The sequence below is a fragment of the Pyxicephalus adspersus genome, chromosome Z (assembly GCF_032062135.1).
Source record: "Pyxicephalus adspersus chromosome Z, UCB_Pads_2.0, whole genome shotgun sequence".
Classification (NCBI taxonomy): Eukaryota; Metazoa; Chordata; class Amphibia; order Anura; family Pyxicephalidae; genus Pyxicephalus; species Pyxicephalus adspersus.
In genome coordinates this window covers 9196333-9214647 of record NC_092871.1, presented here as the reverse complement: position 1 = coordinate 9214647, position 18315 = coordinate 9196333, and the positions used below count along the sequence as shown (strand labels likewise).

Genomic DNA, 18315 nt, shown 5'->3' with positions numbered 1-18315 from the left:
CTTTGTCATCAATGTCTTTGTAATTAATCCATTCAGCAGTTCTGTATTAATGTACATTTTTTTTTTATTTTTTTTTTTTGTTTTTTTTTATGCTTAGCTGCACTGATTCTAACACATCTCAGCTCAGACAATAGTAAAGGTACAGCCATGGTAGAGATGAGGTTCAGATTCGGAGCCACCTTTAGGCATCACCCTAAGAAACATCTCACAGTTTTTTGGTTCAAGGAAATTTTAAATTTATGACCAAGAATTTCCACCCATCCCATAATGTGTTTTATAATTTTATAACCTTTGCCCCTTGACAGATAAGTCTTTTTAAGAGGCAATATGGATAAAGGGATGAGCTTCTAGCAGCCATATTACTGGCGTGGGTTGGAGCTCGTGGAAGACCTTTGTAGGGAGATCATAATGATTGCTATCGCATTATGTCGTGCTGTTGATTGCAACGTGGTGGGCTACATACCTCTGTGTACCCCAGCTGTGCTTACAGTTCCATAGACACACCTGACTTCTTAGGACCCTTTTCTTTTTGTATCAGCAGATGACGTTGGCTTGTGCCACCTCTTTGCAGCCTTTTTATTACTTTTACTTTTTTACCATATATTTTTTTTTCTAGGTTTAAGAATAGATGCCCCCGAGGCAGCAGTTCCCTGACATTAGGAGGCCGTATCTGCTCTGCAATGTCATCATGCCAGTCTGAACATAGCCTAAAGTTTCCCCCTGATCTGCCTACATTTAAGTCAGATGCTAGGCTTCCTGGGATAAGTCGGCCCACCAGGCACCATTCTTCTAATGGTTACACCTGGTTGGTTCCATGTTGACAATAAGGTCAATGTTGTGCCCAACTAACGCACCCAACTTCCTGCAGATGAAAACAACTAAGGCTTGTCTTATTTATATGATGAGTATTGTTGACAGAAGCCCCTAGATATCAAACCTCTGTTATTATCGAATGACCAGTTTTCACTGAGCCATTGGAAATCTGTGCTGGTCCTCAGACAGGCACTCCTACACGTAGATACAAGTGGCTGAACTTCCAGTAAGGATATAAAAACTGAGCAGGTAAGATGTATCTACATCACCTGTGCCCTTTCCAATAAACAAAACATTTCCAAAACATGCGTACCTGCTTGTTGCTGTAGAATGTTAAAATATGGCGGGTATACTGGTAATTCCCAGGACCAAATTAATGAATATATGTCATCCTGGCATTGCCAATCAGAATGTCTGAAAATCAGAACCAGAAAAAAGATAGTGGCACCTGCAATGGGACATCCCTGCCCAGCCAATAAAGATGGCTGAAGAATGGAACCAGGATAAGGTGAAGAAGAAGATGGCGGCATCTTCAATGGGACCGGGACAGATAAGTGTATTCAAAAAAATTGCAATTAAGTAAGCTGTCTCCTCTGGCATAAAGAACCTGCCTAATCAAAACTTTTTAGAGGTAAGGGTTTAGTTCTTCTTTAGCAATTCTTTGTGGCATGGGAGGATCCCTACAGGCCTTCTGGAGCCACAATAGAGCATGGAGGGGGGAGTTGAAAAAAAAAAATTGTGATCAGGCAGGTAAGCTTATTTTATTGCAGAAGGGACATTGGCTGACTTTAAGAATTCCTTTAGTACATTTTTTTTTTTTTTGGTTGAGTTCAATTTTTTTTTCTTTTGTATTTGCTCACACCAAGACAGCGACAGTAATAGAAATCTTGTCAGGCGTTTTTAACTTGATCCATTAAAAATGTTTTTAGAGATTTTCTTACACTTTCTGTTCTGACAGCAACACCCCCATCAATCACATAAAATTCTTGTAATCCTTACTTTCCAGCTCAGGGATTTTCCTGAACTCAACAAAAAAACAGCTATACCTGTAGTCTGGGATTTCCGAGAAACCAGCTCTGTTCCTGATAGTCACATGACCACCGACAGGCCGTCTGACACCAACTGCTAACTGATCAGGATGATAGTCGCCTGGAAACTCCCTCCAGAATAAAAGTCATAGCACACTTTATAAAAGTTTTATTGCAGTCCTGCTTGTTTAGTCACAGCGTATCATTAAATAAAGCAGATGAAGTTTATAATCATGCTGCGGTTATATGAAAGAAATACTTGTATACTTGTAAGATATTTGATAAGATATACAATAAACAACAGTTTACATGTATATTTGGGTGGGAGGCTTTGGAAAAGTGAAATCCTGTAAAACTGCTTTCCGTTTTCAAGTTGGTCATTACCCAACCTTGGTATCCTGGTCCTGTTATCCCATGCAGATCATCAAAGTAGGAAAGGCAGCACTTTAAGCCGCTTAATAATCTACAGCATTATACAATGATATCATCATCAAAGTCCATAATCTTCTTCATAGGAGGAGAGAGCAAAGCAAAGACCAAGTTGCGTTGCTTGATGCTGTTTTTAGGATTTCCCCAAAGCCTCTACCCTCTCTAACAGTAAAATGCATCTAAACCTGAGGTCATGTGATGCTCGGGGTCCTCAGCACCCAGAAGGATTCAGAATGATTTAGGGAGGACTGGTATTTGGCAAGAGATGAGCACTTAACCTCCCTAGCGGTTAATTTTTGTCCGGTTTATGTCTAAAAGCGGTATATTGTTTTTCATGAAAATTTATTTTACAGTATAATATAATAGTATGAGTATAATAAAGTTTAAAACACAAAATCATGTAAAAATAATAAATTGAACTAATTAAAAAATATATATTTTTTAAAAAAAAAATGTTTTTTAATTTTTGTTTAAATAAAAATAAATACACATTATACTCACACTAATATATATACTGTAAAATAAATGTTCTTGAAAACAATGTACTGCTTTTACACATATTGCATTCAATACAGTTGTTTTGCATTGAACGCAATACAAATGGTTTTTGAATTTCCTGGCCCACTCCACTGGCAAAGTACACACGCACCGACGTCACCGGGAACTCCCCCAGTGACTCATCAGGTGCAGAAGCCGGTCGGAGGAAGAAGAAAGAAGACGGAGATCGCGGTGATGGACGACGCAGGATGCCGGCGGATCAGGTAAATCTGTATTTAATATTATCTTCCATAGGTTTACCTACCCCAACTTGGGGTTACCGCTTTTAGCAACTTTTTTCTACCCTGAATCACACTTAGGGTTACCACTAGGAAGGTTAAAGCGGACCTATCATCACAATTTTTACTTTATGTGAAACAGTAGATAACCCTTCTATATAAAGTAAAAATCTGTTTTTTTTCATTCATTTCCTTTGTTTTTTAAAGAAAAAAGGCATAGCCACTCCCCTTGAATGGGGGCGCAGGGCCTACTAAAATACGCTCATCACAAATCCCAGGAGACTAGGGCTGCTCATTCTGCACATGCTTTTTTGTGTCATTGAAAAAAAGAAACATGCCGATCACACGCATGCACAGTGACATAGTCAGAAAAAGGAAGAAGACCAACAAAGATGGTGGCGCCTGGCGCTGTGCTGGGACGAAGCAAGAAACTGGGAAGATGCAGGACCATATGGAAGTCGGCTCCAGAGGGATCGATAGATATGCCTAAGTAAAGGTAGGTGTCATTTTCACTCTAGTTCTACTTTGAGGGACCCTGCCTACAAAAAAAAATAGTTGAAAGCAGAGAATAATAATAAGCATGCACAGCTCACTGTAAGATAAAGGACATTAGTGTTGGTCGAATAACTCACTATTCAATTCGACAGCTATTCGGCCGAATATAGCAGAAAAATTCGGGTGGTCGAACATCGAATTCGAATCCCATTAAAGTCAATTGGAGAAAAATTCCAGTTTGTTTCAGCACTGTGTGGAGCTTCTACAGCCTCCAAGCAGATGTAAAGAGATACATTATAAAAGGATACATGAAAGGATACATTGTAAAGAGATACATTATAAAAGGATACATAAAAAGATACATTATAAAAAGATACATAACACTATTCCATACCCCTGTGCTTCACATGAAGATTAAGGTGCACCTGTCAAATCAATTTTAGGCTAAAGCTTTACACACTTCCAATAATTATTGTTAGAAAATGAATGATTGTGACCGATCAACGATTATGCACGATTAGTCATATTGTGCACAATTCTGTACATGCTGTGACAATATGATCGTTCAAATATAATCCACCAACAGTGTCCACACACTAGATACAATCGTTTGAACGATGCAGGGAGGGACATGAGAAAGTGTACCGCAGAAACATGCACGATCACTGAACGACACGATACTGTACACACGATAGATAGTGAAAGATCGTCGGCCAATCAGATCCACCGTGGCGGTCGTTCATTTCCAACGACAATCCTCGTTCGTCGGTGTCCTTGGTCCCTTTTTTTTTTGGCCAATCGAATGTTCATCGGTCGTTTCTAACGGTAATTATTGGACGTGTGTATGCAGCTTTAGTCTACACGGACTGCATTCCCATGGGCTAATCTACACCAGGACGTTTCCTTCAGGCACGTTTTTGAGCGTTATCTTAAACGTTGCTTGCAACATTTAAAAAATTAAAACCCTGGAGAATGAGTACAGGGGTACATAAATCCCCTTACTCATTCCCTGAAAGGGTTAAAATATAAGTAAAAAATAGAAGGCTTTAATTTAAAATTACTTTATTAATGTGTGTGTAATTTAACTTAAAAAAATAAAACGCTGGATAAACGCGGGAAAACGCTTCCATTGAACTCAATGGAGGCTTTTTCAAGCGTTTTTAAACTTTCATGAAAGCTTCTATTGAAAACAATGGGGGCTTTTATAAACATTTTTAGCAGGACTTTGGAATCTGGAAGCCCCCTTTAATAAGGGGACTCCCAGATCTCCACCGCCCCACCCTGGGGAATGAGTACAGGGGTACATAAATCCCCTTACTCATTCCCTGAAAGGACGGAATAAATAATTTAAGAAAAAAATAAAAACTTTTTTTTTTTTTTTCCTTTCCGAATTTTTGCTGTCGAATGCAGCAAAATTCGGTTCAGGTCTACCCGAATTCGAACAGCCATATTCGGGTCGAACATAGGGACAACCCGAATTCGAACATCAACACTAAAGGACATGCCGGGTATCCCCTGAAATTAATGAACACCTCTGTGTATGCAGGGCATTTTCATCATTCTAGCCTGGCCAATAAGGATTACGGTGGACCCAACACCAGAAAAATATCGGACAAAGATGGCCGCACAAGCAACAGACCGAAGACAGAGTTTAATGAAATAAATTGCACTTACACAGGTAAGGTTGTTTTATTGCAAATGGGACATCGCTCGTCCCTTCTGCAATCATTTTACTTTGGAAGGTTTAATTCTACTTTAAAGAGATCACCCACTTTAAGAAAGGTTGATTTCCTAGCACACCCATGGGCCGCTGCTGCTCCTAGCTGGTTCTTGTAGAAGATACTCCAATAACAGGAGATTGAATAGAAAGCGCATAGCCCCAGAGGAGGAGGTGAGAGGAGGCTATGGATATAACAGGTTGGAAAAATGTATGTATCAAAGTGTAACCCTAGATATCAAAGTGTATTGCCTTTCTGTTGGGCGGAACAATTACAGCCATTCCACAGGGAGAATGTCCAGGACTACAGAGCTGCTTCAGGGCATCATCATAGTCTATGTACCACTGATTCTAAACAAGATGGCACCCAGCAGTGTTTCCAAAGAATCTTGCTCCATATGGAAGGAGGAAGTTTGTGTGACACTCAAAATCATAAAAATTGAAAATAAAAAAGCATTATTGGTTTTGGTATGGTATTATCAACCATGGTTCCTCTAGAGCAGGGTTGTCAAACTCTGACCTGAGGAAAAGACGTCCTTTTTTTTTGCCCCCCAAAAGGAATCCTAAATATAAACTGCAGCTGGCCTGCCGCTGCATTGAAATAGGGTCACTACTACAATTCTTGGTATCACTTGCGTCTATAAACCAGCGGGCTCTTTGCCTATGCGTGGCCCTGCATTGGCCTGTTTTATAGAAGCAAGTAATGCCGGCAATTTTAGCGGCGCTATTTCAAGAGGGAGTTTCAGCGGCGGGCCACTCATAAGATTTAGCCCCGCATTGGCCACGTCTGGCATTTCCAGCACTCACCCCCAGCTGTACTTTTCCTTGCTACTCCAAGGCATGGACTTCAATGTTTGGATTTTCATAAATTTAACTCCAGCCACCCCTCCAACTGGAATATGCTAAAATCTTTTTACTGAAGATTCAGGAGATGTATGGAGAAGATTATTATATGTAGAAGAATGGTTGGTAATAATAATACAAAGCCTTAATCCTTGAGAGTGTAAGGCCTGGGCATGTTTGGAAGTGTCTTAATCTTATAACGAATGTTTTGGCAGCGGACACATACTGTACTATGGGTTGTTGGGACTCTGTCCCCTTGCCCACGTGTGTCTTTGAATAACATTTACATAGGGGTTGTAGTATATAAATGGTTTCATACTGATTGCATTGCCTTCTGGATTGGCATCAGTCATGCAACAATCAGTCATTCAACACACAGATATGGCATAGATATGGCACAGATATGGCATACCAGCAATCATCTGCATTCACTTCCTTATAGACTGCCTGTGACAACTACAATCTAGAGCAGTGGAGCTTTTGATAGGAAGGTATATTCCTGGCTATAAATGTAACAGGTCAATGGAAAGTACAGTGATGAGTGATCATTGTGGGGTATATGTTATATTATTTTATTATGCCTGCCTCCTTTTTATATTTTCCAATATGCTGTATGTTAAATCAGAACTAACATTTTTTCTCTTTTTAGAATCCACGATCAAGCAGGTCAATATTGCAGAAAGGGACAGGCGATGTCTCTTCTGTAATAAATCTCTCCTATCTCTGCCTGATCGCCCGGGGGTTATCTATCAAAAAACTGAACTGCAATTTGAGGACATTTGGGCCCCCTTGGCGTCAAGCAACTGCTACCACTATTGTATAGTTGCTCATCTGAACCTTAAATATGTTTAGCTGTACTAGTTGTTTCCCCAGTGAGATCTTGGACTTCTTTCTGTTCTCGTCTTTTCTTCTTTTTCCTTTCTTTCTTTTCCTTTTTTTTATTTAATTTAATTTTTGCAAAGGCGTTTATCTAGGAATGTTCATTTGTTTTACTTGATGCTAGCTAGATAAGTAGATTGTGTAAGATAGTATTGATATAATCGATACAAAGGGTTAGAAAAACACAGGTGTATTTGTAATCTTGTTTTGTTTCTGTGGTTTTGTATGTATTTCATGATGTTTGTTTTCATGTTTTGACATCATTCTGTATTTTGCACCTACCTTTATTGTTTTATATATGTTTTATTTGCTTTTTTTTTCTTTGTGATCCTGCTTTGTTTTATTCTTGTTTATGTTAAAAACCTAATTAAAAGAAAACTGAACAGCACATGTGCAGCTTTGGTTTCCAGCAATCCCGGCTTCCCCTGAGCATACTATAAATAAATGAACTATGAGCTCCCGCATCCTGGCATGGCCAATCAATATGGTCGAAGATTGTCTTCAAGGAGAGAAGAAAGAAGAAGATGGTGATGCCCTGTGAGGGAACGGGGACCGACATCATGGGTTTGGTTCTGAAGGGGATGGGGGGAACGCTTAGTATCCTAGCGCAAATCTGTCTATGGAAGTTTACCAATTATTTAACCAAATTTCTGCCATGGTTGTTAAATTTTTATTTTGACTGCAAAATCAATATTTCACAAATATTCACGAATGAAAAATCATATGGCATGTCTACAAAAAACACAAACAAAAGGTGTAATTAACGGTTTATTTTGAAATGCTGGAAATGATTTGAGAGATATAGAGATTGAAACAGTATAAGAAAGCCTTTTGGAGGTGCCATTGCTGATTTCCAAAGCTATAAAAGTCAAGTCATAGACTTGGGAATAACCAAACAAATGGTGGTACAGTTACCAACCTGTAGGTGTGTCCTATGCTGTAAAACCACACATGGGGTTTTTGACATAGTAGTCAGTAGTGTGTTTTAAGATGTCTAAAGCTACATATACACTCTAGATATATTTCACGTTGGAGTTGAATGTTTACAAATAGTGAAAATCTAACATGTCTTCAGCATTCCCTCCATGGCATTGAGTCATGCTGGATCACCTAACCACCAGTCATAGTGGATGACCGAATGACCCGTCATGGTAGATCACTCAAAAACTCGTCACAGTGCATTATAACCCATTATGGTGGCTCACTCAAAGACCCGTCATGATGCATTATTTAATGTCCCATTGTGGTGCTTCACTGAAATGTCCATAATGGGGGATTACTCAATAACCCATCATTATGGATAGCACAATGACCACAGTTATCTCTTATTAGGGAGAGGACAGAGCAGGGCAGCATCTCCCACTCATTCTCCCCCCTCCCTATAGAACCGAACAGTGCTGTGAGTACAGTGATCACTCACTGTTCACAAAGGATCACTTCCATGGACATAAATCTAGCACGTGTATGTAGCTTAACTTTATGGGGTTCCAGGTATCCAATATTTTCTGGTGGAGATTCAATTTCTACCATTGCAAACACATGGACCTGGAAGATTCTCCACCAGAGAATGTTGCTGAATATCAGATACACTGCTTTATAAAAAGACCCCTGTGCAGAACAAATTGTTCTACTGTAGGGTTTAGGTGGATAGGTAAGTGGGTGTCGATCAGCTGTGTTCTGCATTATTTGAGTTATGTCATTATAAAATAAAAATGGTTGGACACCTGTACAGGACAGGAAGAAACCCCATTAAGGTCACATTTAATCTTTACGTCTGTGTTACTGGTTCTTCTCTTCAATGTATTTATACAGCAAATCGTTCACATCGTATTGTCCAATTTTCACCCAGCCATCTTTCTTCATGTGGTACACTGCAGAAAAAAGGACAGAACTTACAAAATATATAATTATGTTACATATTACTTATATCCGTACCAAAAATATTTTACCCACCTCTTAAGGAACCCCTTGAAGTTTATTTTGTACAGATTTCTACCTAATCTCCTGGCTAAGGGTCATCTGGTAACATCTAGCCCCTACTTCCCCAGGCCGACTATCCCTGGCCCATTCTTTTTCATTGGATTTCAGTCCTTTCAATCATAGAGCCACTGCATACCAATTGGCCATTATTTATAATCGCAGACACTGGCCCAGACTGACCCCCACCAACCAATGCATTTTAATAAATATAAATATATTTATATATATATATATATTCCCCTAGTAAATCACCCCCAATTTTTCTGGATTAATTACTTACAGTTGACCACTCCTCCAGAAGCCCCATCACGATGGGTGGCATAGCTAATTGCTCTGCAAGCAAGGTCATACGCCTCTTCTGGGGTCAGATCATAACGGTACCCACTGTCCATCACACCATATGCATGCGAGCTTCCTGATCCCACTGCAAACCTATCAGCAGATAACCTCATGCCACTTTCATCCACATAGTACAGTCCAGGACCCTGCAAATTGTTACAAAGTGTAGGCATCATAATATGTTCTCATCTCAGGGGTCACAAACTGTGTTCAAGTGACATTTAAATGCAACAATGAGACAAATTCTACAGAAGTAGTCACTTGCCACTACAGCAGGGAGTAGAGGGACATTTCTTTATAGAGGACACAAACTTCAATAACACATGGCAGATGATTTTCGCCATCCCTACTCTATCCACGTCTATGAAAAGTAGAGGTGCGCAGAAGGAAAAAAAAATTGTCTGATTAGAATTGTTAAAAAGCCTATCAGATTTCGGGTTGGAACTCTGATTTTTTTCTCTGAAAAAAGGTTTAAATTCTTTCCCTTTCCAATTTTGTGAACCTTTATTGCCAGCATGGGGTTCATCTAAACCTGTTTTTCTGTTCCATTTATCTGTAATTATGTTGAGAAATCAGGCAATTTTTTATGCCATCAGGCAAAAAAAATTGCTGATGTATAACTGAAACTACTTTCTGTGATTTCACTTGGTTAACCATCACGTTTAAAAAAAAAAAAAAAAAAAATGTATTTGTCTTTATTTGCCCCAAGTTCTGACCCTGACTAGCCATAGAAGAAAATGGGACCTTGGTTAGCTGTTCACCATCTTTTTTTTTCTGTAGAAGGCAAAGGTGCCAGTGTGGCAGCCTGTCAATCAATGATCCCAAGCGTGGACACTTTTCCCAAGTGCAGAATATCCAAACCTGAAATCTGAGTTCTGATCCAAGGTCATAATAGCTCCAATCAAGTTGGAATTTACTCTGACCACCACTAATGAAAAGCTTCCTCAAGCTGTGAAAATAAAGAAATTCCCACCAAACTTATAAAAGATCAGGGAGGAAGAAGGGGGTACCTTGTTATCCCAGCCGCAGATCATGCTGCCCATACTCAGGCCTGACCCACGGTACTGCAGCATCATGTTACATAGTAGTTTGGAGGCGGCAGATACTGATATCCTCGTGTTATTCCGTAGCTGGTACAGCCTAAAACAGATGGATATTGGGAATATAAGTAACAATCTGTAAAGGGTTGGGTCTCACTGTAGTGCTCATTGAATAGAAAATATATATTTAGACATCCTACACAACTGCTATGAAAGGTAAGGCTCCATTAAAAATGCCAATTGTTACGCTAGGTATTCCTGTGTTCATTGGACAGAACAGCCGGAGTCTTCTCCTTCATCTGCGTTATACAGTTTACTTTCGGTAAATATGATTAGTCAGATCTCCAGTTGAAAATTTTCACTGCCAAAATCCCAAGAAAATCGAGAACATACAAGACAAATCTACTGGCGGGACTTTGACAGCGTATGTGAACTGCCTCTAAAGTCCTGCCAGTGGATTTGTCTTTTATGTTCTTAATACAGTTTAATAATGATAATTTAGACATCCTGTGCAGCTGCTGAGATGGAGAGGAGGATATAAGGCTCCATTAAACAGAAGGGGATCCCTGAAGTCCTTAGGGGGTCACACTTGTGGCCAGAAACCACCTGATATATTGCTGCTCAGCTAGGGTTCCTCCAGAGTTTGCTAGAGGTTCCTTGAGCAATAAGCAGTTTGTGACACTCAGGTCAGTTTAACCAATGATCTCTGTAAGGGTGACATTCTTCTTAAAATGGCCAGCAATGTAAGAGGCATTTATCCCACTGACTGCCACACTAATTAACTGTGAGCTGTTGATGTAGTTATTAGAGAAGGGGTTCCCTGAAGAGCTGAAAGTTATTTTAAGAGTACCCACATGGTAAAAAGGTCGAGAAACACTGCTCTGGATTTTAGGTCCCAAGCACAGGAAAGGGGTACGACTGTACAAAATATTAATGTGGTTGGGTGATGCAGCTTTGTGCCTTGCGTTCCATGATGTAATGTGAATGAAAGATCCAAGTAGGATCACATTGAAAATATACTTTATAGGCTTTGGATTTGGATATCACTTACCTGCACTCTTTGGAAAGATGTCTTTGCCAATGCTGGCAATCCGCGGCACAGCCAGCCAAGGTGCCAAGCAAGTAAGGGTTAATCTCCACCACTTTGTTAACCTTCAGAGTCGCTATAAAGGTACAAAGTGCATACACATCACCATGGGGCAGTAAAATTACAATATCAGCCCTGCAATATGCAGGAATATAAAAAAATCTAATATTTAATTACAGGTTATTAAATCCATCCTTATATAGATCTCATTATCAAAGTTATCAACCATGGATGGAACACTCAGATCTGAAATCCTTTCTAGATGTAAATAATACATAACACATAATAAAGCTTTATTACTAATTCAGGGAATCTGATATTCTCTGGTGGGAATCAGTTTCTGCCATTGAGACACGTGGAACTGGAAGATTCCCATGAGGGAATGTTTGAGAAAATGTCTGATTCCCAGTTTTAAAAATTGAGCCTATAAGTACACCCCTGGAAAACATATACATTGAGTGCCATTCACACCATTGCTGCTTTGAAATAAATAGGAGCATGTTATTGATTAATGCAGTGCAATGAGCTGCAAGACAGTAATATATGCTGTGGGGTGCTGACAAAAATGCACCTTTATATGATTAATTAGGCCGACAGTTCAAATATATGTGCTGCCTGTATGTTAAAGCATTGCATAATGCAAGGCTGTGGTGCAAAATGACACTTGGGGCCCTTTCAGATCCGATGCAAGCAATAAGATTTGTCTTTGGCTGCAGCAATGATGCAGATTTTTAGGCAACAACCGCATGGCCAAAAGCAAGGCGTCACTTTTGGTAACTGGTCTGTAATCTGCTGCAGCCAAAAGAATAATAAAAGTGCAATAAAAAGGATCCCAACTGCTCCTATTCACTTGAATGGGAAAGGCTGGGACCATGGTTAGCTGTGGTCATATGCTGCAGCTCACCATGGGTCTGAAATGGCTCCTAGAGTGACATTAACGTGTCCTTTTCATCCTAACACATAACCAATAAGAAGGTGTGACCCAGTAATACAATCAGCAGCCATCATTCACTCAGCACGCTCAGCCCTATCACTCGGCGACTTCCACAATTGGTCATCAATATATGGATGGTATGAAATCAATTACCAATATAATTCCCAGCGGTAGCTCTTGAATCTACCGCTACAATCACCCCATGTTGGAACTTAAAAGACAGAGTTGTGGTGCCATGCCAGGGCTCAATCTTCACACGGTCCTCTCCGGCCTCCATACGATGGAGAAATTGTGCTGTCTGTATGGCAGGAATACAAAGCTTGTATATTAAAAAGAAAAAAAAAACTTAAACAAACAGGATCAGAATTTGAGAAAAGGAAAGGAAAGATAGAAATGCAGCTTTTACTGCAAAACTCACCTCTAACCCCCAGCACTCACCTGCAATAATGCCTTTCTGCCACTAGATACTGACAGCCTTTGGAATGAATGGGGCCAGCATTATTTACCCTGCTGCCTCTAAATCTGTGCCATCATAGGCCCGCCCCTGAGGAGGCTTTAAGGCAGTGTAGGCCACTATAGAATAGGGGAAGCTTTTTCCTTTACAATGGTTAGTAATGCATGTTTTACTATCATGAGATTAGAACAATACAACATTTTAAGCAAAAGTCCTTTATATATATATATATATATATATATTCATATTCATTCATATACATATTCATATTCATTTCAGACAGATTGATGTAATGTATTTATCTGCTGTATAACCTCCCCCTACTGCTCCTATCACCACACCTCTATCTACAGTGAGTTCTAAAAGATAGATTTGTCACATTTGTGACATTTTTTAATATTAATAATATTATAAATAATAGTAATTATTATTATTAATATTGTTTTTTTATTATTAATATTAATATTGCTTGAATTATTATTATTATTATTATTTTTAATAATAATAAAAAGCAGGATTTAAATAGCACCAACATATTACAAAGACAGACACAGACAGTGACACAGGAAGGGGAGAGGACCCTGACCCAAAGAGCTTACAATTTAGGAGATACCGGGAGAAAAGTCCCTGTACTGTATACTCCGAATATGCATGATTCTAACGAATGTTGCAATTGGCGCAGTGTTAATAGCCAGTATTAGTTCACTGATGACATATGGGTTAGCTGCATGCCAAACACGTATGGTCTTGGTGAACAAAAAGTCCAATTATTGCAACTGATTGGTGCTATTAAAATCAACCCAGTAAGAACTATTATTCATGTATCATAAAAAATTAAAAAATGTTTATACATTCAATTATATAATATTAGTAGGAGATTATACAATAATAAAAATAATATCTCTTAAAAATAAATGAATAATGAAATCATATCTGTACCTGACATCCAGGAGGAATCGCCATCTCAGTGTTGTACAAATGGAGGGGAACGGTAGGTGAGACTGTACCTCCGCTCAGGGGCATCTGCCAGTCCCGGGTGTGTGGGGGTCCACATAAACTTAGAAGGGCCATCTTGAACTTGCTAATTTAGGTGACTGTTTCCTATGAATAAATTGTTGCAATTACTACAAAATGTGTCAATGTCTATCAGTCGGAGAATTATTCTGTATTACTGTTATGGCCTAATTTTCACTTCCTTCACTAACAATGTGTGATCTACAACACCCCACCCCCTCCCGTCTCTCTCTTTCTCCATCTCGCTGTCTCTCTTTCTCTCTCCCGGTTTTACTTTACCTTTATCTTGTCTTTTTTGTATATTCTGTAGATTATTTTCTGCCTTTCAGTCCTCCGTGGCCTTCTCCACTCATTCAGAAACTGAAAGTAGCTTTGCACATCTCTTCTCCTCCCTCCTACTTGTTGTTGCCAGTTACAGTAATGTGAGAATAGAAAAGAATAAGAGGCATATACATTTACACAACAATTCACTGCTGGACAATTCACTATCTTTGTCTGGTTTTCAATGGTGCAAGAAAGCATAAACGGTAACAAAGTTCTCTAGCAAAATGTCAGGAAAAATGTTCTGGTACTGTACTGGTCTCTATAATAAATGGACTGCGTGCAGTCCCCTGGTATATACAAAATAGGGACTGTAGGTTTGTTCTTAAGTTGAATTTGTTTGTAAGTCAGAACAGGTACATTATTTTAATAAATGCAATTAAGACAGATCTTTGTCTCAACATATTAGTAGGCAGCGTGGTACCAGGTACTGTGTAAAATCCTCACTGTCAGTTATTCACAATGCAAAAAAAATAATAAACTTTATGGAACCTAGACATTCATTAATGTCTGGAGCAGGCTGTGCTTTGATATGCAAAAAGAAACAACTGCTGAGTTTGTCTCGGTCAATAAAGAGTTACAAGAGGTTGCAGAACAGGTCAGCCCTTTAGATCACCCACAACCTCAGCTGACCAAAAGATTTCTTCTGCAAGTTATGTGAACCACCCTGAAGTCTCTGTCCTGCACAGGAGCGTGCAGGGAAGACCTGTTCATATCTAGGAGTCGTCCTTATGTCAGATGTCCTTAACTTAGGGACTGCCTGTATTTAGATATCAGGGATGAGCGAGTTTTGTGAATAACGTTGGAAGTCGTGGCATATTTATATTTGTATTTATTATCCGGTATTTATATATATATTGATATATACATATGCATATAACTGATATATTACACATCTCTTTACAAAATCCATAGTCATGCCACTAGCTCTCCCTCAAAGGAACTCACAATCCAATGTCCCTACCATAGTCATATGGCCTTTACACAACCAATGAACCTATCTGTATGTTTTTAGGATGTGGGAGGAAACACAAATGCCCAGAGAAATCCCTCACAAACACAAGGAGAACATACAAACTCCTTGCAGACAGACAGTGTTGCAAAGTGGCAAGAAGGATAACCTTTGAGGTCACAGTGCTGCAGATCCATAGGCTTCAGTGTGAAGGGTGTCCCTGGATTTTCTCCCTCTGAATGTCATTAGCATCCACAGTGCAATGGCGGCAGCATTCTCCCATAATACCCAATTATAGTTCCACATAAAAAAATGTGATCATGCAAGTTTATCATTACAGAAGTGATAGGTGATGTCCTGGAATAAAGTACTATTACCTACCTGATCATTATCTTTTTATAAAACAAAATGCTGATATCAAGATGTGTTGGGTACCCTGCAGCCCAGGGCAGACACACATCATCAATCAAGATGGTTAAAGAAAAAAAAGAAGTGGCAGCACCTGCAAGGGAATGGAAACAGGTGAGTGTATTTAAAAATTGAGATCAGGAAAGAAAGTTTATACCTGTCTGATCACAACTTTTAAGGGTAAGGGTTTAGTTCTGCTTTATCATACTTAGTGGCATGAGGAGGGTCCATGCAGGCCTCCTAGAGCAAGGGGCCCAGTTGTAACTTCTGTGGCCGCTGCTACACTACAGGGGCAGGGTCAGAGTGCATAATGCACAGAGTGCAGGGGTCAGAATGCATAATGCACAGAGTGCAGAGTCAGCAATGTCCTGGTAGCAGACACAAGGTGGGCTCTCAGAAGAAGGGGCCACAATTGTGAGCTCTGATCCTCTGCCATTTTAGAAGGTTTTAGGGGCAGCAACAATCCACTGATGTCTACACAAGGCATTACAACTCCCACATCCAATGATAATACCAGGGGCTGCCGGGGCCCATGGATTTATAGACAGGGAATAGGTTGTCCAATTCTTTACACTTTTAGCGTTAAAGATTGTTCCATTTCTAGTGGTGAACCTTCAACCAAATGGCCAAAAAAATGCAACTCCCAGAGATTCCCAATGAGCAGTGGGGTAACAGCAAACCAAACATCAAATTCTCGATATCAAGGTGTTATTCTACAATTGTCATTCAATCCAGCCTCTTAATTATTATACTTGGCATTTAAAAAAATAGTCCGTATGAAGGAAAAAATCCTCAGCCAGCCTGAGGATGTACAATGCCACTTAGTTGTGCCTGGCTAGTTATACGACCACGTTTGGGTGCATATTCAATGTGTATTGCCCCTTGTCTGGACATTGCAGGACATTGGGAGATTCATTGTTTTATTTTATCTTTTTTATATTTACCAATTATTACAATGTAACAAATCCCTTTTGAGTTTTATTTTTTTTATGCACCCTTACATGGCAAAGTGTGTCCTATGCCAACATATTCCGTACTAGAAGGTGCCACTCTTTCTTATCTCAGACAGGTAAGAGGTAGGGCATTTTTATGGGCACTACCTCTATAAATAGGTTTAAAGTCACCATGATGTGATGCAAGCAAAGTGATCTATTTAGATTAGTTTACCCGGCCCTAGCCAAAACTTAAAATGGGTGCGTCCAAACTGAGTGCACCTAGAATCACTGAATAATAAAACTCTACCTTACTCTACCTTGGGCACATATTTATTGCTCCTCAAATTTTGACACCCTACTTTTCCTATTCTCATAAGACCTTTTTATAGACCCCCTGAATTCAGCGGTTCCCCCTCATTCCTCCAAGTCTACTCTCTCTGCATGTCCCCCCTACTTATTTCATTGTTCATTCTTTTGTCTTCCGACCAACAGCAGAAGTTATTTGGTGATTCAAAGACACACTGCTTGAACTGGTGCAGTTCCTCTAAATATTTGTATTATGTGCTTCAGCATTGGTGGCTGTATTGTTCTTTCTATTACCTTGATTGCCACGGATTATATTTATGTTTGTATGATTTACCATTTACATTGCCCTTTGGCCATTTTTGTTATATCTAAAGCGTATTTCTCCTATTTACGTCTGCTATATTTGATAGAATTTTCTTAATGATAATGTTTTTATTTTTGTGTTATACATGTACACTTGTTTTCTGACCGGGTGTTCATATTAGTGTTACTTTTTGTTTATGTTTCACTACGTCTCTATTATTATTGGTGATATCTGAAGTTTATATGTAAGGCAGGTTTGGACCTGCTATAGGATCACGTGAGCGATCATGTTCAGCTCCCTACGTCTGTCACCTTGTTAGCTGCTCGGTCACTCGTACAGCAGTACTGGTTCCTAAGGAAATAGCGTCCGAATGTTTGTCAATTGTCTGTTTGTTTATGTAATATTTTTTTTACATTTTATTTTGATTACATTTTTCACAAAATGTACATAACTACATAAAAATGTGTGTGTGTAAACGTTGAATACAGTAAAGAAAAAGGGTGGGTGGGAAGGGAATGTTTTGCCATTATGTTTATTTTTATTGTTTTATAAGTAAACAAAAATAGTTACAAATGGCTACAAACAATAGGAAATAAAACAGTAATAAAAAAATAGGCCTAAAAGCGCACAAAAAACAATAACAAAAAACAAAAATAAAAGCTCAACTGCATTAGAAAATAAAATAAATAAAAGAACTATTTATGAATAGGAGTACCCAGCATTTATAAGTGTTCATACTGCTTTCCTGAACTTGTAGGGGCCCCATCTACCCAGCCACAGATGATGCAACCGTTACATTGAAGTTTCATTGGTAACTTTATGTGAAGTCTTATTTTGTAATGTAGATGAGATATAAGGGACTTTCCACTTTAACTAACAGCTCCATGGCTGCAATCTCTGTCTTTGTCTGGAAACATTTTCTTTTTCCTTTGTGACTGAAAAGCCTCAGATGTAACTAATCCATGGAGATGTACAGCTACAGTCATGAGAAAAAGAAAGTACACCCTCTTTAAATTCTAAGGTTTTACATTTCAAGAATTTACAAAAGTTTTCCGATGTAACACAACTCCCGACAGATTTCACAAAAATAAAGCCAAAATGCAGAAGGCATGTAAGAAAAACTAAGAACACCCCATGATTCTGTAACTTATAGAACTCCTTTAGCAGCATCTTCAGTAGTAATAAAGTAATTATTTCTGTGTTACTTTATCAGTCTTACAAGTCAGTGTGGAGGAATTTGGTTCCAGTCTTCTTTACAGCA

General features: G+C 39.1%; 1 protein-coding gene across 1 annotated transcript; it reads right to left on the bottom strand.

Moving 5' to 3' along the window:
• Window positions 1–7735: 7735 nt before the first annotated feature.
• Window positions 7736–14256, bottom strand: PSMB8 (proteasome 20S subunit beta 8). Its single transcript, XM_072430211.1, has 7 exons — window positions 14108–14256; window positions 13754–13915; window positions 12514–12658; window positions 11391–11502; window positions 10310–10439; window positions 9241–9445; window positions 7736–8851 (listed from the first exon to the last, which is right to left on the bottom strand). Exons 2-7 carry the CDS (start codon window positions 13883–13885, stop codon window positions 8760–8762), a joined length of 816 nt encoding a protein of 271 aa, XP_072286312.1. The 5' UTR covers window positions 13886–13915; window positions 14108–14256; the 3' UTR covers window positions 7736–8759.
• Window positions 14257–18315: the final 4059 nt, after the last annotated feature.

What these genes read in the sequence shown, in the direction of transcription:
- PSMB8 (XM_072430211.1), bottom strand. Translation starts at nt 13,885, where the DNA reads ATGGCCCTTCTAAGTTTATGTGGACCCCCACACACCCGGGACTGGCAG. An exon ending in CGATTCCTCCTGGATGTCAG is followed by an intron (nt 12,659 to 13,753) that starts GTACAGATATGA and finishes CCTGCCATACAG; the next exon opens with ACAGCACAATTTCTCCATCG. An exon ending in CATCTTTCCAAAGAGTGCAG is followed by an intron (nt 10,440 to 11,390) that starts GTAAGTGATATC and finishes CATCTGTTTTAG; the next exon opens with GCTGTACCAGCTACGGAATA.